The sequence below is a fragment of the Pituophis catenifer genome, unplaced genomic scaffold, assembly GCF_029215685.1.
Source record: "Pituophis catenifer annectens isolate HBS135680 unplaced genomic scaffold, rPitCat1.0.hap2 SCAF_4, whole genome shotgun sequence".
In the NCBI taxonomy this organism is placed as follows: domain Eukaryota; kingdom Metazoa; phylum Chordata; class Lepidosauria; order Squamata; family Colubridae; genus Pituophis; species Pituophis catenifer.
The window spans coordinates 15,696,943-15,721,797 of record NW_027256884.1 but is presented as its reverse complement, the minus strand read 5'-3'; the positions used below and the strand labels follow the sequence as shown (position 1 = coordinate 15,721,797).

At 38.8% G+C, this 24,855-nt stretch overlaps 1 protein-coding gene across 2 annotated transcripts in view; it reads left to right on the top strand.

Annotated features, from left to right (window-relative positions):
- Nucleotides 1-6,495: 6,495 nt before the first annotated feature.
- Nucleotides 6,496-24,855, top strand: part of RBM26 (RNA binding motif protein 26) — a 41,988-nt gene continuing 23,628 nt past the window's right edge. For both annotated transcript variants that reach the window (XM_070942724.1, XM_070942723.1), the window contains exons 1-7: nucleotides 6,496-6,886; nucleotides 15,303-15,421; nucleotides 16,066-16,202; nucleotides 17,406-17,494; nucleotides 19,559-19,776; nucleotides 20,572-20,832; nucleotides 22,744-22,983. In XM_070942724.1, coding sequence (XP_070798825.1) covers nucleotides 6,816-6,886; nucleotides 15,303-15,421; nucleotides 16,066-16,202; nucleotides 17,406-17,494; nucleotides 19,559-19,776; nucleotides 20,572-20,832; nucleotides 22,744-22,983 — 1,135 coding nt within the window. In that variant the 5' untranslated portion in view covers nucleotides 6,496-6,815. The remainder of the gene's footprint in view (nucleotides 6,887-15,302; nucleotides 15,422-16,065; nucleotides 16,203-17,405; nucleotides 17,495-19,558; nucleotides 19,777-20,571; nucleotides 20,833-22,743; nucleotides 22,984-24,855) is intronic.

Below are 24,855 nucleotides of genomic sequence, written 5' to 3'. Positions count from 1 at the left end.
TTGCTCTCTCCATTTGATTCTGAAGGTTTAAAGCAGGGGTGGATTATACTTACTTTACTATACTATATACTATATACTATATACTATACTATACTTTACTACCGGTTCGCAACGGGCTTGCTTCACTCGCGCACACACCTTGCTTCTGCGCATGCGCAGATTGCTTCTCATGACATCAGGGTCAGTGGGCGGAGCCTCCCGCCAGTTTTATAGAACCGGTTCTATAGAACCAGTCTGAACCGGGGGGCAACCCACCACTGGTTTAAAGTTAATTTTGAAGAACTCTCTACCTGCCTAGAGATGCAATTAAAGTCAGGGGTAAAATGACAGGATGAGCCTTAAGCAGTGATTCAGCTTGGTGCCACCTTACTTTAGGATAAATGTGCAATGCATAGTAAAATGTACTTGCTCCTGATTCAGGTAGGAGTAAATAGCAACAAAATAACCGGTTAAAAATGTCAGGAGGCTTACTTCAAAGAGTTGGTGTTGCCTGGCTACTACTCTTGGCTGTGGAAATTTAAAAGGGCAGGTCAAAAGCATGTTATGTGCACTTTTAATAAAAAACAGTGCCATGAGCTTTGGGTTCTGTTAAAACACCTGTGTGTAAGAAAGCAAATGGATGTGGTTGCTACATATCTCCCTCCAGCTAAGATGAGTTCTAGTATTTCAGCTTTTCTTTCCTAGTCAGGTAATTCAAAAGTTCTGCAGTGCAACTTTCTGAAATGTTTATTTCTTAAGTATGCTTCCTGGCTACATGCAGGGCCCAGAAGCAATCTTTGAAATAGTTGAAGTTGAAGCATGCTAACTAGTCATTTTAAATTGAAAATGTCTTTTAAAAAATAAAATAATAATACTGTGTTTCCCCCAAAATAAGACCAGGTCTTATATTCATTTTTGCTCCAAAAGACACATTAGGGCTTATTTTCTGGTTAGGTCTTATTTTTGGGGAAATAAGGTACTAAATGCATCCATCTGGCTGACAATCTTAACTGGGGCTTATTTTGGGGGTAGGGCTTACATTACGAGCATCCTGAAAAATCATGCTAGGGCTTATTTTCCAGTTGGGTCTTATTTTCGAGGAAACAGGGTAGATGAGACATGGAGTTTGACAGGTGCTAAAGATACATCAACCGAGTGCAAACCATCAGTGATTATTAAACATGGTGACTCAGCTGCACTCAGAGAGAACTGAGTTCACCTATCAAACCAAGTTGTGGTTTAATACAAACTCCAAGCCAACAACTATATTATGGCTTAGCATGTTGTATGAATCAGGACGGTATGGATATCAATCATTGGAAAACAAAAATGAGAAAGTGATTACTCTCATGTACAGGTAATCCTCGACTTATGACCACAACTGAGTCCAGAATTTATGTTGCTAAATGAGAAAATTGTTAAACGAGCTTAGCCCCATTTTATGATTTTTCTTGCCACATTTGTTAAGTGAATCACTGCAGTTGTTAATTTAAAAACATGGTTGTTAAATGAATCTGGCTTCCCCATTGACTTTGCTTGTCAGAAGGTTCCAAAATGACAACCGTCATAAATATGAACCAGTCGGCAAGCATCCAAATGTAAATCACGTGACCATGGGGGATGCTGCAATGGTCATAAATGTGAAAAATGGTCATTGGTCACTTTTTTCAGGGCTGTTGTAACTTCCAACAGTCACTAAATGAGTGCTTGTAAGTCAAGGGCTACCTGTATAGGCCTTCTTTTATGTTTCAGACACTGTCAAAAACAGGATACTGAATAAAATGAAGCAGTTAAATTTTTCACCGATATAGATTACATGATATTTTACCCACAACAGAGCAGTATGATCATTTTTTCCTGCTGAATAACCATAATTATAAGGCATTTTTTTGGTGAACCACTGATTTCTATCTAATGTTTAACACATGATACAATAGATGTTTAGTATTATTTTTCTTTGTTCTGCTTAGATTGTATTAGTTTTGTGCATTCACTGTTTGTTAACCTTTTGTAATTGTTTTTTTTTTTTTTTTGTAATCTTGTTATACATTAAAATTAAAAAAGCAATTCTGAATTAGCCTCTGAGTTTTGTTCTCATAGATTATGATCTGCTGCAATATTTTGTTTCTGGATGTTCTTGTACTGAATTATATTTAGCATGCCTAGTTGGGTACTTTGAATATTTAATTAAATAAATCAAGATTCAAATATTCAAAGATATTTTTGCTGCTGAAGTATATACAACAGCATTGCATTGCAGACCTCTGCAATTATCTTTCTAATGCCTTCTTTGCTTATGTTAGCAGATAGTCACCCTATTCACAGACCTAGTAAAGAACGTTATTGTGCCATAAGAAGGAAACAGAAGTGAATCAGAAGTAGCCTACAAAAAAGCTAGGAAGAGAAGAAAGCCAGTTTACTTTCTTTTTATAGAGTCTAGAAATGCTGAAATAAAATGAATTTTGTCAAAGAGTAACTTGTTAAATTATAAAAAGCTCAAATTAACATCTAGAATTTGAAAGTAGGCAATTTCATGCTAATATACAAACAGTGCTATGAAGAGCTATTTCCAGTATCTGGATCCCAAACACATCAACCTGATTTCCAATTTTTTAAAAAATCAGAATTAAGCATTTTTACTAGGATAACAAATTTCTATTAAAACCTGAGATCTTTTGACTAGCATCTTCTCCTAAAACCTGTCGTTTTTACAGGATTGTTTCCCTCTTTTCTTACATTTTTGGGAGGAATATGGGATATGCCTTACCTGCCATCCACTCCGCCCGTATCTTATGCCAGATGCTGATGTTCCTATCTCCATTTCCATGCTTCATGGGCATAAAAATATCTGGCTAATAGAGTGTGTTAAATCTTAGTATTTAACCCCAGCCATCCCACCAGATCCATAGCTGGAGTCTGATGTCATCAAATTCTAAGTTCTGTCACTGTATTCTTAATAATTGTCTTGCCGTTCTTTGTCACCAAGGATATTGAGGCATTCCAGAAACATGGAGAATTTCAGCCCAAGATCTTCAGATCCCGTCCATCCCCGGTACGTCTTTAACTCTCTGAGGTCTTGCTTCATATGATATTAGTAGCTTCACATACTACCCTACGGGATTCTTTTTATTCCACTTGACACATTTATTGTATTGATTTTAGTAATAATGCCTCATAAATGTGTCTAGAAAGCCATGGAGAAGTTGGCATATGGGAAGTAGACAAGAGCCAAATTGCAAATGATCAAGCACTGCCAACAGTTCTCTCCTTAAATACCTCCCTCCACAGAGAGCTGTTGTTGTTTTTAATTAAGAACAAAGATTTAATGACACACTACACAAAGAATAACAAATTCAAGAACTCTCCATATTATATATTTCGGAAAAAATACAAATCACAGCTTGTAAACAGGTATGCATGCACAACCACTGAGAAGCCATAGTTTTTGGTACCGTCCCCATCCTGAGTATTGATGCTAGCTTAGGTAAAAACATGCTACTTGCTAGAATGACAAATGTTTTACTTGCCTCCTTTTAGTGTCACTATTAGGAAGTTAATAATTCTTCCTATAATTCTGATGTGTTATTTAGCAGATCTTATTAGAATATTCATTACCGCTTAACAAAATTGCCTTTACTAGTTTATTATCCCATTCATCAGGTTAAAAGACTTCCAAGCTGATTATAAGCCTATTTTCTAATTTACAATTTAAAATTGCATCACAAAAAAAGAAGTGCAGGGAAAGCAACAGAAAAGCCAGCTCAGATACTAGCTCTTAAAGCAGGGGTGAAATCCAGCAGGTTCTGACAGATTCTGGAGAACCGGTAGCGGAAATTTTGAGCAGTTCAGAGAACCGGTAGCGGAAATTTTGAGTAGTTCGGAGAACTGGCAAATACCACCTCTGGCTGGTCACAGAGTGGGGTGGGAATGGGGATTTTGCAGTATCCTTCCCCTGGAGTGAGATGGGAATGGAGATTTTGCAGTATCCTTCCCCTGGAGGGAGGTGGGAATGGAGATTTTGCAGTATCTTTCCCCTGGAGGGGGGTGGGAATGGAGTTTTTGCAGTATCCTTCCCCTGCCACGCCCACCAAGCCACACCATGCCCACCAAGCCACGCCCACAGAACCGGTAGTAAAAAAAATTGGATTTCACCACTGTCTTAAAATCACAACTGTTTTAGCAGGTAAGGGAAGAAAAATGTGGCTAATTCAATACAGGTAGTCCTCAACTTAAAACAGTTCATTCTGTGACCATTCAAAGTTAGAATGGCACTGGAAAAAGTGACTTATGACCATTTTACACATAGCCGTGGCAGCATCCCTGTGGTCATGTGATCAAAATTCAGACCCTTGGCAACTGACTCATATTTCTGATGGTTGCAGTGTTCCAGGATCATGGCTCACCTTTTGTGACCTTCTGACAAGCAAATGAATGCGGAAGCCAGATTCATTTAACAGCTGTGTTCCTAACTTAACAACTGAAGTGATTTGCTTAACCATTGTGGCAAGAAAGGTTATAAAAGGGGGAAAAATTTACTTAACAACTGTCTCTTAGCAACAGAAATTTTAGGCTCAACTGTGGTCGTAAATTGAGGACTAAGTGTAGAATGGATATGCCCTGTGACATGAGAATGGTGCAATCAAAACTAGCTGATCTCCATACAATAGCAGCAATTGAATACACTTGTTTCATCTATATCCCATCTTGATAGCACTACTGCTGCAAGATGATGATTAAAAAACAGCTAGAATCATTTTGTTGCAAATCAGAACTCCATTTTTTCCTGAAGCTTAACAGAATGACTATTAATAATAATAATTTATTGCATTTATATGCTACCCAACTCTCACAGCTCTGGGCTACTTGCAGTCATTAAAATATTTAAAAACAAAGAACAGATGAGTTATTGAACTCTTTACAATATATTACACCTAGTTAGCAGAGAAAAATTAGCATTTGAGTGGATTTTTCCATTGTGTTGAAAGATGTTACATTTTTATAAGATGTAAATACAAGATAAATACAGAGTGGATATTAATCTTAGTATTCTAGGGAACCTCTAGAATCAAAAATAATCTTTTAAATATTAGATGTACAAGTAGTTCTCGACTTAAGACCACAACTGAGCCCAGAATTTCTGTTGTTAAGTGAGACATTTGTTAAGTGAGTTTTGCCCCAATTTATGACCTTTCTTGCCACAGTTGTTCAGTTAATCACTGCAGTTGATGTTAGTCACCTGGTTGTTAAGTGAATCTGGCTCCATTGACTTTGGTTGTCAGACGGTCCCAAAAGAGAATCACATGATTCCAGGACCCTGCAACCATCATAAATACAAGTCAGTTGCCAAGTGTCTGAATTTCAATCACATAACCAAGGGGATGCTGCAAAGGTCGTAACTGAAAAATGGTCATAAGTCACTTTTTTCAGTGCCATTCTAACTTTGAATGGTTACTAAATGAACTGTTGTAAGTGGAGGACTACCTGTGTTTTCTTACACCTTGAAAATATAGCTCATGATTCATGTTGCTTGCTTTTATTTAGTATCCTATTATGATTTATGTTGATTGCTTTAGTATCCTATGACTGTCACTGAGTGTTGCATCTATGATTTATGATTGTATTTATGATTATGTTGCTTGTATGTACACTGAGAAAATTCCTTTTGTGTGTCCAATCACACTTGGCCAATAAAGAATTCTGTCTGTCTGTCTGTCTATCATCTATCCATCATCTATCTATCTATCTATCTATCATCTATCTCCCTCCCTCCCTATCATCTATCAATCTATTTATCTATCTACCTCCCTCCCTCCCTATCCTGTCTATCTATCTATCTATCTATCTATCTATCTATCTATCTATCTATCTATCTATCTATCATTCATCTATCTATCTATCCAAGAAATGGACTAGTTAGTGCAGATTTCGGCAGATCCGTGAAGCCTGTACATTATTCATTTATGCGTTATGAATTACACCCAGGGGGGGAAAACAAAGTTTTAAAGCAAATATAGGATTTTTCAGGAGTTCAGTTTTCCCCCTCGCTCTTCTTTTGTCAGTCAAGAACCGACAATATGTGCATAATATCCTTCGAGAGCTGAATGCCACGAAATTTAATTTTAATGGATGCTGATTAGGGTACGTTTAAAGCGAGAATAAAGTTTTATTCCATTGGTGCGATTTCTAAAAGGCCACCGGTCGCTCTTCCGGAGAAACCCGGTAGGGGACACTTTACAAGGTTGCACCTTTCCTTACGGAGGGCGACCGTCACTTAGCAACGGCCCCTCAGGCCGCTCTCTCGCTCTTTCTCTCTACGCGACTTGCGCGCTTCGTCCTCCCCTCCGGCCTCTCCTCTCCTCCTCCTCCTACCCACCCCGCCTCTTTCTCGCGAGGCTTCCCCAACTCTCGCGACAGCCCCGCGTCGCCATCTTAAGTTATTCTGGCGCGGTGATCTCCGTAGTCGCTGCCGTCCGCACCGCCGGAGGGGGAGGGGAGGGCAAAGGGGGAAAAAAAAAGAAAGAAAAAAAAAAGCGCGTAAGCGGCGGCCTTGGCAAACCGGTGCTTCACGGGCGGCTGCACAACGGTCCGAGAGCGGAGTTTCTATCTCTCTCTCTCACACACACACAGACCACCCACCCCGGTCCCACGGGCGGGTTTGTTGGTCGTCCGGCAGCTGCCCGACCCTTGCGGCCGGCCCGCTTGTGGCGAGGAGTGTCGCGTCAACTGTCGTTGCTGCGGTCCCGCCTCTTTCTTGGCTGGGGCCCCGGGCCCTCGCGGCCGCCGCCACTGACCGCTGCCATTGCTGCTCGGGGGAGGCGGGGCTGGGGCCGCTCTGGATGGTGGTTAAAATGATCATAGAAAACTTCGAGGCGCTGAAATCCTGGCTCAGCAAAACCTTGGAGCCCATGTGAGTAAACCCAGACAGCCGCTGCTGCCCCCCCTCCCCCTTTGAGGCCCTTTATAAGGGCCGGACACAACGTGCGTCCGTGTGAGTGTGTGTGTATGGTGCGTCTGGAAAGGTAGGCTGGGGTCCATACAGGCAGGGTGGCATCTTTGCTGCTGGAGAGCGATAAACAGCCGTAAATGACCCCTTTGCTGTCCAGTTGAGGGGTGATGAAAGGCCTGGAGACTGAAAACATACGGAAAAAAAAACGATTGCAGGATTTGGATTTGGCTAGTCTAGAGAAAAGGATTGAGGGGGGGGAACTAGTCTAGAAAAAAGTGTACTTTAAAGAAAATATAGTCTAGAGCAGTCTTTCCCAAACTTTGCTATTTTAAGAGGCATGGACTTCAACTCCCAGAATTCCCCAGCCAGTATGCCTTGAGGAATTCTGGGAGTTGAAGTCCATACATCTTCAAAGGGTCAAGTTTGGGAAACACTGGTCTAGAGAAAAGACAAGGAAAGACTAAGCTAGAGAAAAGGCTAGAGAAAAGGATGGGGAATACTCTAGAGAAAATAGTCTAGAGAAAAGTAGTCCAGACTAGAGAAAAGACGAAGTCAAAGGACTAGAGGGACTAATGGAGAAAAGATTAGTCTAGAGCCGTGATGGCAAATGTATGGCACGTGTGCCAGAAGTGGCACACAGAGGCATCTCTCCAGGCACGCCAGTCGTCGCTCGTTGCTCTTCCAGTTTCCGGTGCACACATGCATGCTGGCTAGTTGGTCTTTGCGCGCACGTGCACGCCAGAAACCAGAACCGGAAGCTCAGCTTCCCCACGGGCGCATGCGTGGCAGGGAACTACTCTTCCGGTTTTCAGTGCTCCTGCGCATGCGCGCTGGGGAGCTGCTCTTCCAGTTTCCGGCACTCCCCTGCACGCATGCACGCATACGCTCCCGTTTCGGCACTGAGTGCCGAAAAGGTTGGCCAACACTGTTCTAGAGAAAAAGACGGACTAATCTAGAGAAAAGTGTAGTCTAGAGAAGACAGTAAAAGGACTAGAGGGTCTAATGGAGAAAAGGGCTGGGGGGGGGACTGGTCTAGAGAAAAGGCTAGAGAAAAGATTTTTTAAAAAAATTGATTTATATGCTGCCCTTCTCTGGAGACTCAGGGCGGCTTACAGTGCGTTAAGCAATAGCCTTCATACTTTTGTATATTTTATACAAAGTCAGCTTATTGCCCCCACAAACTGGGTCCTCAGTTTACCTACCTTAGAAAGGATGGAAGGCTGAGTCAACCTTGAGCCTGGCAAGATTTGAACTTACTTTAATTGCAGACAGCTGGTGTTAAATTACAGTGCTTTAGTCTGCAAAACTATTCAGGCTCCTAAGGAAAAGAAGGATTGGGGAGACTAGAGAAAAGACTAATCTAGAGAAACGTGTAGTCTAGAGAAAAGTCAAAGGAAAAGGACTAGAGGGACTACTCTAGAGAAAAGACTAGTCTAGAGAAAAGACTAGTCTAGAGAAAAGAAGAACCAGGGGGGACATGAGAGCAGTATTCCACTATTTGAGGGGCTGCCACAAAGAGGAAGGGGGTCAATTTACTTTACAAAGCACCTGAAGGCAGGACAAGAAACAATGGATGGAAACTAATGAAGGAGAGAAGCAACCTAGAACTAAGAACTACAGTGAGGACAATTAACCAGTATAACAGCTTGCCTATAGAAGTTGTGGGTGCTCCATCATAGGAGGTGTTTTTAAGAAGAGATTGGACAGCCACTGTCTCAAATTGATAAGGTCTCCTTGAGAAGGGGGTTGGACTAGAAGACCTCCAAGGTCCCTTTCAGCTCTATTCTGATTGATTGATTGAACCAGTAACTCTGCAAGAGACACCAAAAATAGAATAAAAGGAACACTAGAAAAGCTAGATGGGAAAAAAGCAAAATATGCAGATTGATTTATGTTTTATCTTAAACTCTTCCCTTATTACCAGTGCTAATAAAAACCCAAAACTAATGCAGCTTCACAACCTAGAAGCAGCAAAAAGACTAGTTGTAATGGAAATCAAGCAGATCCATGGTATCAAAACTATAGAAAACATTGGGTAACTGCTTTGAAATAGCAATAAACGATACAATTCTTTTGACCAAGCCTCCTCCTGACATTTAGATGATCCCGTTGCTTTACTCCTGGATCATCTAAGCTAAGTGTAGAAGCAGGCTTGGTCAAAGGAATGTATTTCTATTTATTTCTATTTCAAAGCATGTGATTACCCAGTGTTCTCTATAGTTTTGATACCATGATCCTGCTTGATTTCCATTGCAACTAGGTTTTTGCTACTTTTCTGTTGTGAAACTCTGTTACTTTGCAAAGATCCATGTTACCAAAAGTACATAGAAATAACCTTTGAAATAGCAATAAATTACTTTGACCAAGCCTGCTTCTGCCGCTTAGATGATCCAGGAGGGAGGCACCTGTGTCATTCTTTTTGGTTATAGCTGGCATGGTAATAAAATAGTTTGAGATAAAACATATGTCAATCTGCATGTTTTGCTTTTTCAACTGGCTTTCCTACTGTTCATTTATTTTGGTAGATCCTGCAGAGTTACTGCCTTCCTGGTAACTTCACTAGAGCTGCATAAAAGCACTCGGTGACAAACATACTCAAGTAACCAGATGTAGATATTTTTTTCTATATGACTAGGAAACATGTGTGTAAAACTGGTTCTTGTTGTTAAAGTGGAATCTGGATTGATTTATGGCTCCAGGGAGGATTTTCCAAGAACCATCAAACTAGATCTTAAGTAGATAATTAATTCAATTATTTACTTCTCTCTTTGGTTCTTTGATTAATAAGATTCAGAGCAAAATCTGACCTTGTACAATTATTTGGCTTACATATTGTTTTCAACAACAGTGTTTGACGGAAGCTATCTTGAATAATACAGTCCTTTTGAACCTTGAAAACAATTAATTGCCAATACATTCATATCATCAAAAATATTGTTACAGTATTCAGAAACTCATATGCAAGAATACATGTTGTAATGTGCAGTAAAGGATGGTGCAAACTTTTGTTATGCTAATGGATATTTCTCCCATTTTAATTTAACTGCTGCACAAAAGCTATGTGGAAGAATCATGGATAAATGTTCATTCCATTGTTTTGAGAAACTGAACAATACAGTAGAACCTCTGGTCATGACCGTAATTCGTTGCATAACTTTGGTTGCAAACCGATTTGGTTGTGACCTGAAATTTGGCGCTTGCAAAAAAAAATGGCGCAGAAGGGGAAATTGGCCACGAAAAAATTTTTTTGGTTGGAACCGGTTTTGGTCGTGGTCAGAAGTGTTGGTGACCAGAGCTTCTACTGTAGATGCTTTTTGATATGCCATTATACTTTGGATATTGGTATGGATACAGTTTATACAAACTCATCAATGAAATTTAGAAGAGTTAATATTCTGCTCAATTTGTGAACTGATTTTTCCCCAATTCCTAAAATTCTTTTCAGCACTAGAGGGGTAGCTATCATAGACAAAACATAATACTAGGATTTTTTTTTTCTTTAGAAAACCATAATTTCATGTAAATAGAAATTATCATGTATGCTGTAAATGAGCTTGTAAATGTGTGACATTGAATTGGGAATCAATATCAGATTGTGGGGGTACCTAGGAAACCCCCTACCCTTTTACCTATTATTACAGCAGCAAAGTACAGTACTAGAATGGGAAAATGCATAGATTTTGGGCACAGAGGCACATTTATATTTCCTTTCAAGACCACAAGCCTTCTATGTGTAGTAGAATTATGGCATATAATGGAACTTAAAGCAGTTGAATTGCATATACAGGATGAGTTCTAATCCAGCCTATTTTTATTACATTAAAAATTGCAGTAAGGTAATATTAATATATATATATATATTCTTGACATAGAAACTTTCAAAATGTGACCTCATCCATCCTTCTTCCCGCATCAATATTTTGATATACAAGTAGTGTTATGACCATAGTTGAGCCCAAATTTCTGTTGTTAAGCAAGATAGTTGTTAAGTGAGTTTTGCCTTATTTTACTACCTTACTTGCCACCGTTGTTTAAATGAATCACTGCAGTTGTTAAGATAGTAACACGATCATTAAATGAATGTGGTTTCCCCATTGACTTTGCTTGTCAAGGTCTCAAGAGGTCATCACATGACCTTGGGACACTCCAACAGTCATAAATGTGAGCCAGTTGCCAAGCATCCAAATTTTGATCATTTGACCATCGAGATGCTGCAGCAGTCGTAAGAGTGAAAAATGGTCATAGCTTACTTTTTTTAGTGCTGTTGTACCTTCGAATGGTCACTGTACAGTAATTGAGATTGTTTCGCCTTTCTCCTTCAGAATTCAGTTTAGTACATGATTTGATCAGATTTTTTGGGGGGAGCATATATGTGAATTTGGTAAGCTCTAATTTGCTCATTATGTACTCTGTGCATGCATGTGTATGTATATTAAAGTGACTTTTAAGTACCACATATGTTGAGATGACTTTTTTGATATCAATCTTCACAACTGTTTGTAAAGAACAATGGCTGCCTTAATGCCATTTATCTTTTATTAGGCTGAAGGTTTTTTTCATCCAACAGTAAATCAGCTACATTTACTACAGAAATAAGTTTTGATGTATCATTCTGAATAATCTTTCCTATTGTTTTCTGTCTTTCTCCCAAGCTGGAAATGTCCCTGGAGATATTATCCATGCAGGCTGGGCACACACTTTTAGTGTTGTTAAAGTGTTGATTTACTGCACTACTCCTTGGGGTGTTTCATTTCTATCTGATTTGAACCTGTTGCTTTGGCTTTTCTCAAATTTTTTTTTTTTTTAGGATTTTCAAAGTAACTTCTGCTTTTGGCATTATGTTTTTTATTTGTTATTTGTTAATATTGGATGGTTGAACATTTTCATTATATGTAGACATTGTGGAAACATAAGCTCATTAAAATACAGTGTTCTTTATGCTTGCTAAATGTCCTGGGATTTTGTAAATCATTATAAAGGGAATTATGAGTAAGACGATGCTTTAATTGTAACTCCTTTTGTATCTTATCTGGCAAATAAGAGTGGTACAGTATAAGTGAAAATATAGCAAAGAAAGAAAAAGCCAGCAACATTGGAATCAAAATTTTGCTGAAAATATGAGAAAACAATTTTAAAACAAAACAGGGAACCATCAAAAATGAGAATATAGCAAGCAAAAAAAAAATACAAATAATATCTAGAGATAGATCAAAAGATCAGTAACAGCATGGAAATTGAGAATGAGAAACAAGGTTTCAAAATGAAATTCCCATTTTCAGAAAATATTTTATGTACTCCCAAGATTGTTGTTAAGATCAAATTCTTTTAGCTTTTAATTGTTTGGAGATTTTAGTAGTGGAGCACAGCTATTGTTGACTGAAAATTGATATACTATTGCCTGGGATAATCACTTCATGCAGCTTCAGGAAGGATACTGATGGAGCAGTGCGGGAAGAAAATAGTCAGACCAACCCTTGGGATCAGTGGGGTGACAGATGTTGCTGCCAGATAGTCTTAAAACATCTTCTACATTTATTTATGAGGAGATGGTACAGTTGATCCATTCAGAAGAATTCTGATATGCTTTGGGATCTCTGAAATAACAAAATTAATCATTAATATCTGAATTGATTCCTTAATACTGCCAAGATTTATATTTAATATTATCAGAAATATAAAAAAGTGTTCAGACTAGAAAATTGAGTACAACTATAGTAATCAGAGCCAGGAATTGAAGTGTGCAGCTATTACCTATTTTGCCTCTTTTCTGCAGCTCTTTATTCAGTTTATTAAGATTAACAAGTTGTCAATGAAGTAGTGAGGAAACTTGTCATGTAAACGAGGTTTTGGATATGGATTTATTTCTTACATCAGGAGTAAACACATTTTCCATGCTTATCAATTCACAAACGTCACAGTTTATTTCATTTTCATACATGTTCATTCATACACATCAATTCACAATCTTCAGAACTTAATAGAACAACATACTGTGGTTGCTAAGCTCCAGTTGGTTGCAGTTTAGGTGATAAACCTAAGAACCTGTGAATTACAATGTCCACTATACCCTAAAGAGTTTGGTAAAGTGGTTAAGGCACTTGATAGTGCCAAATGATGTATCGCAATGTTTTTTGCCTTTGCGGAGCTGGGGTGGGCATGCCCTGCGCGGGGTGGATCCAGCCTGTGGGCCGCCAGTTTGATACTCCTGGATTAAGGCATCAGGCTAGAAATAGGGAGACTTGGAGACCGTGAGTTCTAGCCCCAACATAGGCACAAAGCCAACTGGGAGACCTTGGGCTAGTGACTTTCTCTCAGGCCTAAGAAAGACAATAGCAAGCCACTTCTGAAAAAGCTTGCTAATAAAACTGCAGAACTTGTCCAGATAGTTTCCGAGAATTGGACATGATTAAATGTAAGAGCAAAAAAAGCTAGTGATACAAAATGTTTGAAGCTGTAGTTCAGCAAGATTTGAAGGACCATAGGTTTATCAATATGGTTAGTTAAAATTATATCTGTAATTGAAAGACACATACATTTGAAATTATTTTATGAGGATTTTTCAAATAGTGTAATAGTTTAGATTTGAAAAAAGAAAAAAGTCTTTCAGAATTATCCCTACAGTCTAATTACACATGTTGGAATTTATCAGACACTAACTTTCTTATGCTGAAGAATTGAGGCCTTGGAAAAGAGGTGCTGGAGAAGACTCCTGTGAGACCCTTGGACTGTAAGGCAATCAAACCAGTCAGTCCTAGAGGAGATCCTGAAGATGAAAGTCAAATACTTTGGCCACCTAATGAGAAGGAAGGACTCACTGGAGAAGAGCCTAATGCTGGGAAAAAATTGAGAGCAAAAGAAGAAGCATATGGCAGAGAATGAGGTGGCTGGATGGAGTCACTGAAGCAGTAGGCGTGAGCTTAAATGGACTCCAGAGGATGGTAGAGGACAGGAAGGCCTGGAGGAACATTGTCCATGGGGTCATGATGGGTTGGACACGACTTTGCGACTAACAACAATAACAAACTTTCTTTTGACAAAGCTCATATTAGAAATGTAATAAACTGCAGGTATTAGTTTTAAGGACTAAGTAATATGATGTCAGAAAACAAACTAAAAGTAAATCTTATGTGGTATTTTCCTTTATTTTCAGCTGAAATCAGTCTTATATTCATACATTATACTATTGTTAGCGGTATTTATGATTTTCATTTAAAATTCAATCTGAAAATAAAGAATTTATTAATAATTTATTGGCATTATAATGTGCAAAATATATATCAGATAATTTGGACCCACACCAATAAAAACCTTACTTGCTTTTTAAAAAAAATTAACCTAAAAACTTTAAGATCTATAAGCTTCTTTTCTGTGGTCTTTAATTCAACTCCAAATTAAAGAAAAAAAGCCCTGAAGTATATTTATATAATTTAGATATAGAAGGAATTTATACTAAAACCTTATGTTAAATGTTTAACATAAATCTTGTTTTAAATATTGCTTCTTTGTTATAACTGCTTTTTGCTGAAAGGATATGGTTCAGGAGATATCATTAAAGTATTATAAAGTTAATTTTTAATTTAGAAGAACATGCAGCCTTCCAGATATCTCTGATATATTTGAAAATGCTTCCATTTTTTTTTTTTAAATCACCTTTGAAGTCTGCTTGCTCATGACTTTAATGTTAGTGGGTTGATGGAATCTTTGTAATGTAGATTGAGAACATTGTGTTACTCAGTTGAAGCATTAATATACAAGATTGTTGAATCTAAACTAGGTATTATTGTCATCCCGTTAACATTTGAAGAAATTTTTGATTAGGAAAAATATCTGGAGATACAGAAGTGTTGTCTGTCTTTCAAATTTACATTACTTTGATAAAATCCTCTCCATAATTCAGCATCCTAAATAATCTTTAAGTGTACATCTCTTAAGTGTACAACTTTCTTGAAGAAGTAAAATAAAATTGAATGCTTCTTTAGTCTATTTCTGGGGAGGGGGCCTTTTGAACTAATACTTTTGTTTTTCTTTCTGCTCCTTTAAATGTTTACTCACTATATTTACAGGAATAATTGCTAGATATATAATGATAATACATACTAGTAGAACAAATTCTGTAATAATGCTCAATTGAAAGGAGCTTTTTAAAGTGTTGTTTAATATAAGAGGTAGGAAAAAGTAAAGTGTATATATTTGGAATAAAATTGAACACAAGCAGGGAATAGCTAGGAATTACGTTACGACTATAAACTAAACCTGATTTTGTTAGATATAATTTGCATCAAAACATTATGCATATGGGATATGTTAAACTTAATCTATTACCTGGAAGTGAGGTTTAAAAATGCCTTTATGAATTAGTTGTGTTCTTCATTTGTAGATGTGATGCGGATCCATCAGCCCTTGCTAAGTATGTTCTTGCTTTGGTGAAAAAAGATAAAAGTGAGAAAGAACTTAAAGCACTATGTGTGGATCAACTGGATGTATTTCTTCAGAAGGGTAAGTTCTTTTGAATTTAAACCTTCAGAACCTAATTTCAAATTCTAATCCCATTTAAGATTTAATCCATTTGACTTTAATTACAATTTGGACAGTATTTTACCAATGCCTTCATTCCCCATTGAAATGTAAAACTACAGTATGACATATAACATAAGCTTTGACTGACTGATGTTTGAATGCTGCTCTTTCAAATACGGTAGCTTCACCATGAGGTTTACTTTTGAATTCTCCAAATAATACATTTTGAAAAGTTATTAGACAACTAACTAGAATAAAATAAACAACTCTCATGCAATTAGTATGGGTTTCTTCCTTCCCTTGACTACTCAGAACGGACCTCTTTCCACTTCTGAGTATTCTAAAAGATTGCTTTTGCCTGAAAATATCATTGCCTAAGTAGCTGAATGTGTTATTATTATTATTGTGTCATTACCACAAACATTTAACATCGCATTGCAGAACCGACATAAAGTTATGTATGTTGTTTCCAAAGCTGGAAATCCTAGAATTGGTTCTATGGAAATAGAATTGTCCCAATAATGATAAAGTACAAAAATGTTAATATTTCAATAATAATAGGCCTTAAGAATGTTTCTTAAATTGCCTGTTATGTACTGTATACTGTTTGGGTTTCATTTCAGAGACACAGATATTTGTAGAAAAATTATTTGATGCTGTAAATACCAAGAGTTATCTACCTCCACCCGAGCTGCCATCTTCAGGAAGCCTGAAATCAGACTTCTTTCAGCATCAAGAAAAAGAAGCAAAAAAAGAAGAGGTAATAATCGGCTGTATCTTATTTTAAGCTTATGTTATACAGCAGGGCTGTCAAATTCCCAGCCCGCGGGCCAGATGCGTCACGTGCTGGCCACACCTGGTTTAGCAAAGGGGGGGAAAGTCTTGATACGTCACATGATGCCGCTGTGACAACATGAGTTTGACACCCTTGTTATACAGATAGTCCTTGACTTACGGCCACAATTGAACCACAATTTCAGTTGCTAAGCAAGATAGATGTTAAGTAAGTTTGGTCCCATTTTATGTCCTTTGTTGCCACAGTTGCTAAGTGAATTACTGTAGTTGTTAAGTTAGTAACAAGTTAAGTGACTGGTTTGTCAGAAGGTTGCAAAAAGTGATCACACGACCCCAGGACATTGCAACTCTCAGAAATACATGCCAGTTGCCAAATGTCCAAATTTGATCATAATTACTGGGATGGTGCAATGCTGTGTGAAAAACTTGTCATAAATTAGTTTTTTTCAGTGCCATTGCAACTTCAAATGATCACTAAACGAAAGAGCCTTGATAGTACAGGGGTTTAGTGCACCCTGTCATTAACACAGCTGCCTGCAATTTCTGCTGGTTCGAATCTCTCCAAGGCTCAAGGTTGACTCAGCCTTCCATCCTTTCTAAGGTAGGTGAAATGAGGACCCAGTTTGTGGGGGCAATAAGCTGACTTTGTATAAAATATACAAAAGAATGAAGGCTATTGCTTAACGCATTGTAAGCCGCCCTGAGTCTCCGGAGAAGGGCGGCATATAAATCAAATTAAAAAAAAAAAAAAAAAAAAGAATGGTTGTAAAATGACTATCTCTATCTTGTAACCTGATTTACATACTTCATTGCTGTTTTCACTTTAGTACATATGAATGGCAGTTTGTTAAAACTATGATATTTCTAGTGAATGTTTCCTAGACTTCAGTCAAAGTTAGTCCTGACAACTTATACGATAGAGATATAAAACTTAAAATATATCAGATTATGTAATACTGTGAGAAACAGGTGGTAAGGTACTAATAGAGCACAGCAGCACAAAATATCCCTCATACTTTATTTATAACTTACTGTTGTGATACAGTATTTATTTATTTGGCTAAGTGTGGTTAGACACACAAGAAATTTATCTCTGGTACTTTCATTTTCACTATATTTCATTTGGTTGTTAGAAAAAAAGATCTGTTTCATGTTCCTTTTTATCAAGATAATTAAGGAAGAAGAACGAGAGAAAAAATTCTCTAGAAGGCTTAATCATAGTCCTCCTCAGTCAAGTTCACGATACCGAGACACCAGGTAACACCTATTTTTCTCATTCTTGCAGTTGATAAATGTTTCTGATTTTTAGGACAAATTCTCAAATGCTGAGATATTTATGCCACTATCACAAAGTTTACAGAGATACAAATGAAGTATCTGTGCAGAATGTGTTTTAAACAAAAAAATTAAAAATCAAAATGTTTTGTTTTGAAGTTACATTTTAAATAGACATACAAGGAAGCACATTTCATGACATATAACTTACTCACAATAGAATACTTGCATTTTAGAAAACTGCCAATATCTGGACTTTCTTCTTTTTTTACTTTGGTATTGTTAACAAAATTAGCCAGTACTGTATATGTTAAGGGCCGTTCAGGCATTAAAATTGCACTAAAATTGCAAAGTAAGTAAAGAAAGTAACATTGTTATTTTCATTATTTTGTCATAGACAATATATAGTGCTTTTATATATCCATCTCTCTATATCTGTCTAGATATCTGTCTGTCTGTCTATCGTATTTTCCCGAAAATAAGACCCTGTCTTATATTTTTTTGAACCCTGAAATAAGCACTTGGCCTTATTGCCATGCACTCAAAAGCCTGATTGGGTTTATTATCAGGGGGTGTCTTATTTTGGGGAAAACAGGGTAGGAGTGTTTATAACTCATCAGTCTGAAAATGGAACATTGTCAAGAACCTACATCTGAAAGACCTTGAACCACTCTTGGTTTGAAGGATTAACTACCAAAAATTGCTGAACCCTCATTGCAATAGCATGTTCCAGAATTGGAATGGAATATTCAAGAGTTGTCTGGAAAATTCCTTTCTCAGATTGATGAATTTTGCATTCCTACCAGCAATCTCTTTGGCAATATTTTCTATGTTTATCTGGGTGAGATCATCTGTGGCTTTGGGGTGGAGTTCCATCAGTACGCTGATGACACTCAGCTGTACATCTCCACTCCAGGCCATCCCAACGATGCCCTTGAAGTGATGTCCCGGTGCCTGGAGGCCGTGCGGATCTGGATAGGGAGTAACAGGCTTCGACTCAACCCTTCCAAGACCGAGTGGCTGTGGCTTCCGGCGTCCAGCTGGTACCATTGCTGGCTATCGGGGGCGAGTTATTGGCCCCCACGGATAGGGCTCGCAACTTGGGCGTCCTCCTGGATGCACGGCTGTCTTTAGAAGAGCATATGACGGCCGTGGCCAGAGAGGCTTTTTATCAGGTCCGCCTGATTCGCCAGTTGCGTCCCTTTCTGGATCGGGACTCCTTAGGCACAGTCACTCAGGCACTTGTCACTTCCCACCTGGACTACTGCAGTGCTCTCTACATGGGGCTCCCCTTGAGGAGCACCCGGAGGCTCCAACTGGTGCAGAATGCGGCCACGCGGGAGATTATGGGAGCGAGGGGGCGCTCTGTCATGTGACACCTCTCCTGCGTGAGCTGCATTGGCTTCCAGTTGTCTTCCGGGTGCGCTTCAAGGTGTTGGTTACCACCTTTAAAGCGCTCCATGGCATAGGACCTGGGTATTTGCAGGACTGCCTTCTGCCGCCGATAGCCTCCCACCGACCAGTACGCGCCCACAGAGAGGGACTCCTCAGGGTGCCGTCAGCCAGGCAATGTCGGCTGGCGACCCCCAGGGGGAGGGCCTTCTCTGTGGCAGCTCCTGCCCTCTGGAACGATTTGCCCCCGAGATACGAAGGATATCGGATCTTCGGGTCTTTCCCCTGAAAACTTTTCTTTTCCATCAAGCAGGGCTGGCGTGAACCCCCTCCCCCTTTTTTAGTCTTTTTTAGTTTTTTAATTTTTAAATTGTCATTGGGTTTTAATTGAATTGTTTTAAATTGGGCCAGTTATGTAATTCTTTTAATAATTTTAAATTTTGTATTGGCATGTGTTTTAGTTCTGGCTGTTCACCCCCCTGAGTCCACTAGGAGAAGGGCGGTATACAAATTGAAATAAATAAATAAATAAAATAAATAGGTTTTGGTTAAATATTTCTACTATTGTTGATATAAGTAGCCTTTTTATATATGAATTTTCCATTTAGAATATATAAAAATTATTCTTATAGTTTTCTTGTCCAAAATACTTAGAAGCAGGGATGAAAGGAAGAAAGACGACCGTTCTCGCAAGAGAGATTATGATCGGAATCCTCCACGAAGAGAGTCCTATAGAGACCGCTACAATAGAAGAAGGGGAAGGAGCCGAAGCTACAGCAGGAGCCGTAGTCGAAGCTGGAGTAAAGAAAGGTTGCGGGACAGAGATAGAGATAGAAGTAGGAGTCGCACTAGAAGTAGAACAAGAAGCAGAGGTAACTATTAACCTCAAGTATTAATGTGCACAGTGTACTTCATTTAAATAAATATAATTATAGATGTAGCATGTAGGGAGATCCACTCAGACATTCTTTGCCTTTTCTTTGAGACATGGACCAGATATTTGGCTTTTAGCTTTCCCTTAGATCAGAGGTCCTCAACCCCCGGTCTGTGAACCGGCACCGAGCCGTGGCATGCCAGAAGCTGGGCCGCACAAACAAGCAAAGTCCTATCTGCATGATGCAGGCGGCACACGAAACCATGCCCCCACCAAGTTCACAGAAAAACCTCTCCATGGAACCGGTCCCTGGTGTTCCAAAAGTTGGGGGCAGCTGCCTAATATACTTTTTCCTTTCCTGCATATTAGAAATAGAATGGAATTATCTGACGTTCTAAGTCCAACATCCTGTCTTCTGGCTCCATTGTCCAGAGTGCTGTGAAGGAACGTTGTCTGGATGCACTCCTTCCCAGAAAACCGGATACCATTCCATCACAAGCACCGTCTATTGCCGTAATTAAAAATACCTGTCTAACTCAGGACAAAATGTCCAGTATTCAAATTAATAGAAAGCTACGGATGCCCATGGGAAAGAATTTAGATTTTAGAATTTATTATATTATTTGAAATGTTCACTAGTTGTGGTGTTTATTTATTTATTTATTTATTTTTGATCACATGAATTAGATTTTGGAGAGTTTTATTTTGTGAGAATTAATTAGCCTGCATAATTGTTGCCATTTTGCTTCTGTTATTCTGTCACCGTCCACAGTTCTCAACTATTCTTTTATAGAAAGAGATCTGGGGAAGCCAAAGTATGACTTGGACAGAACGGAGCCGTTAGAAAACAGTTACCCTGCGGTTTCTTCTGTAACAAACATTTCATCCGCTCACTATCCTGTCCCTACGCTAAGTAGCACTATAACTGTCATCGCTCCTGCTCATCATGGAAATAGTACTACTGAAAGTTGGTCAGAATTTCATGAAGAACAGTTGGAACACAATTCCTATGGAAGGCCTCCACTACCAAAGAAACGGTGCAGAGACTATGATGGTAAGCCCAGAAAATTTTACCCAAGTATTAAAGATAAAGATGCATGTACAGGTTGTTCTCGACTTACATCCACAATTGAGCCCAGCGTTACTATTGGTAAGTGAGACATTCGTTAATTGAGTTTTGCCCCGTTTTATGACCCTTCTTGCCACTGCAATTGTTAAGTTAGTAACATGGTTGTAAGTGAATGTGACTTCCCCATTGACTTGTCAGAAGGTTGCAAAAGTGATCCCATGATCCCGAACCATAGCAACCATCATAATCATGAGTCCATTGCCAAGCGTCCGTCTGAATTTTGATCACATGACTGTGGGGATGCTGCAAGAGTCATAAGTGTGAGAAACGGTCATAGGTCACTTTTTTCAGTGCCGTTGTGACTTTGAACAGTCACTAAAGAACTGTTGTAAGTCGAGGACCTGTTCTGCCCCAGCTACGGATCCCAAAGAACACAGCACACACAAACTGAACAAAACTTAGTTTACTCAAATAACACAGTTTTAGTAAATGCTGGCTGTTAATAAGCATTCTTAACAGCCTGTCAGAATTCCACAGATAAGATAATCAGAGTCTTACTGGAGTTGGCAGAAAACCCAGAAGCAAGGTTGCAGAGAAATCCCAACGCAATGATTAGCAAACAGGTTGTTTCCTGCAGCTTGTTACAAGCTGCGTTCTTTCTTAGAATGTTCTTTCTAAGGGCGTGGCCAATTAGCCCCAAGCCTTACTCTCGAGGAGACCTCCTCCTGAGGAACCACTCCTTCCTTTTGGCAGCTCTGTGTGCCCGTGCATTGAGAAGAGGCTCCTCCTCTTTGTCCTCTTCACTTAAAGGAGCCTCTGGAGGTTCTGAAGGCCCTGGCTGAATCCCTGCCTCTGGCACCACATCTTCTTCAGCCTCCTCGCTGTCCGACTCAAGCGCCGGCTGCACAGGCTGCTGACGCAGCACCACACCAGCCTCCTTGTCGGGATCAGCAACAATCCGCGTATGCCGCTGGCGGGCCACAACACTACCTGTATTATTTTTATATTTCTCCTTTTCTTCCTTGAACCCCTCAGATATTAATGATCAAAGATATTAAATGTTCGCATTAGATGATTTTGTCTTCAGTATTTTATATTCTATTGTGTAAAAAGAGTTCATTGCATTGTAATGCCTTATTCTACTGCACCAAAGGGGGTCGGAAGTTAATTTTTTATTTTTTTATTTATTTTATTTTAATTTGATTTATATGCCGCCCTTCTCCGGAGATTCAGGGCGGCTTAACAATGCGTTAAGCAATAGCCTTCATTCTTTTGTATATTTATACAAAGTCAGCTTATTGCCCCCACAAACTGGGTCCTCAATTTACCTACCTTAGAAAGGATGGAAGGCTGAGTCAACCTTGAGCCTTGGCGAGATTCGAACCTGCGGTAATTGCAGGCAGCTGGTCTTAATAACCAGCTTAATAACAGGGTGCCTTAGTCCACTGCACAACCAAGGCTCTTTTTTTTTCTTTTTTCCCTTTTCTTGCCCTCCTTTTTCCCTTCTCTTTTCTCTTCCCTTTTTTCCCTACTATTTATTTTTGTATTTTCTTTGTATGCTCTATTATAAACCAATAAAAAATGATTGAAAGATGAAAATAAATAAAAATATAAATAAAGAATTGTTGTAGATCGAGGAGTATCTGTATTTTATATTTCTCCTTTTTTTTCCTTGAACCCCTCAGATATTAATGGTCAAAGATCTTCAATATTCACAGATGATTTTGTCTTTAGTATTTTATATACTATTGTGTACTGATATCAAAAAATAAAAGTTCATTGCATTGTAATGTATTCAGCGATTGCATGGCCACATTCGTCACGTTTATTAAGAATGCTGCGCAGTTCCAGAATGATACACGCTTTCCTAACTTTACTTTGCTTTCCTTTTTTCAGAGAAAGGTTTTTGTATGAGAGGAGATATGTGTCCCTTTGATCATGGAAGTGACCCTGTAGTTGTAGAAGATGTGAACCTTCCAGGCATACTGCCTTTTCCAGCGCAGCCTCCAGTTGTTGAAGGACCTCCTCCTCCGGGACTTCCTCCTCCACCACCTATTCTTACTCCTCCTCCTGTAAACCTTAGACCGCCTGTCCCACCTCCAGGCCCTTTACCACCTAGTCTTCCACCTGTTACAGGTAGGTTCTGTAAATTCTAAATCTGCTGGCTGCAAACGTTACACATTGTACGTCTGGGTAGAGTTTATCAGTCACGGTTGGGTTTTGTTGAAATTGATATAATTTCTAGTCAGTTCTAAAACGTGTGAAATAAGATTGGTTTTCTCTAAAATATGGGAGTGGAGAAACATACGGTTCTCACTTGTCTTAATGGAAACCTGGCAAAGCTAGTGTAGCCCTTCTGAAATGTACCCATCGGAACTTTTTTTAGATGCCCTGCAGTCATGGTTAGGACAGGTGATTTTTTTTTTCTTGAGACCTTGGCTGAGATCAGATGTGCTTGCCTTTGTACATGGATGGATGAGATGTCCATGGAAATTCTCAGTCATCCAAGTCATGGTTGTCTCAATGGTGCTTTTTCAAAAGGCAAATGGACTATGACTATTTTTCCTTGAGGAAGAAGACGCTTCATTTCTCATCCAAGAAGTTTCATCAGTGATTGATGAAGCTTCTTGGATGAGAAGAGAAACTTCTTCTTCCTCATGGAAAAAAAAAACATATCCCAGTTGCCTTTTGAAAAAAAGCACTTTTGAGACATGGATAGGTGAGAGTGTCTATATACAGTAGTGGCCAAAATTGTGGAAACCTTTTGAGAAAAGTGTATTTTCTAAAACTAGCTAATAACACCATTTTTGGGGGGGAGTAGTACCATGAAATTATATATCAATGGAGAGAATTTAATCAAGAATGTAATGCAATAACGTTTATGAAAACGTTATTAAAATAGCAGTTACAGTATAAAGAAAAAAAGTGAAAGGTAAAAAAAACGAGCTATACAAAAAGTATCACCATATAAAAAATGAGATATATAAAAATTATCACCATGTCAGTTAAATTGGGCAACCTTTAGCATGAATTACGGCCTTACAACGTCTTCTCTCGGAGTGAACCAAGTCTTTTAGTTCTGCAGCTGTTATAATGCGAAACCAAGATTGAATGATGGCTTCTATTAACTGGGTTTTATTGCTGGGTCGCTTCTGACTTAATAAGTTTCTTACTAAATCTTTCTCCATAGATTTTTAATTGGATTAAGGTCTGGGCTATTCCCAGGCCATTCCAGCAGGGGAATATTATTATCTTGAAATTCCAAAAAAAAAGTGGTATTAGCCATCAAACCTCAAAAATACACTTTTCCCAAAAGGTTTCCACAGTTTTGGCCACTACTGTATTACACTGCCTTAGGAAGAGGATGAATCTGATCAGTTCACTTTCTGATTTATATGTGTTTCATCGGTGCTGAACCACTGTAGAGACAAGAGACTAGTTACGAACATCAATCCCAGGTACCAGTCTTTAAATTTCACTTTTCAGTGAAAGTTGTAGGTCTTCAGTTTTAGAGAATGCTATAGGAAAGAAATTTCCTGGACCCTTTTCAGTCAGGGTTCAGGCCAGGCCATGAGAAGGAAATTACATAGTTCTGCTGGATGACTTTCATCAGGAGCTGAATGAAAGTAGGGTGTTTGTCCAGTACTCTTAATATTGGAGGCCTACGGTACCTGGTTCAACCATACCCATGTCACCTTGTGGTTAGATTTCTACAATAGATTTGTGTGTGGATTGTCTTTGAAGACAACTTGGAAGCTTATTTGGTCAAGAGCAGCTAATAAATTCAGCCCTGTAACACCTGTGGTGTGGTTGTTCCATGAGTTGTTAATTTGTTGGCCTCATTCAGAGTGTTGTCCTTCAAACCTTATGTAGCTTGGCTCCCGGCTATATTCAGGATTATCTCTCCTTGCAAGATTGGTTGTACTCCATGCATTCTTGTAAGGAAGGCTTAGTGAGAGACCATACACATGGACTGAAGTTGGTGGGGTACCCATGAAATACCTGATG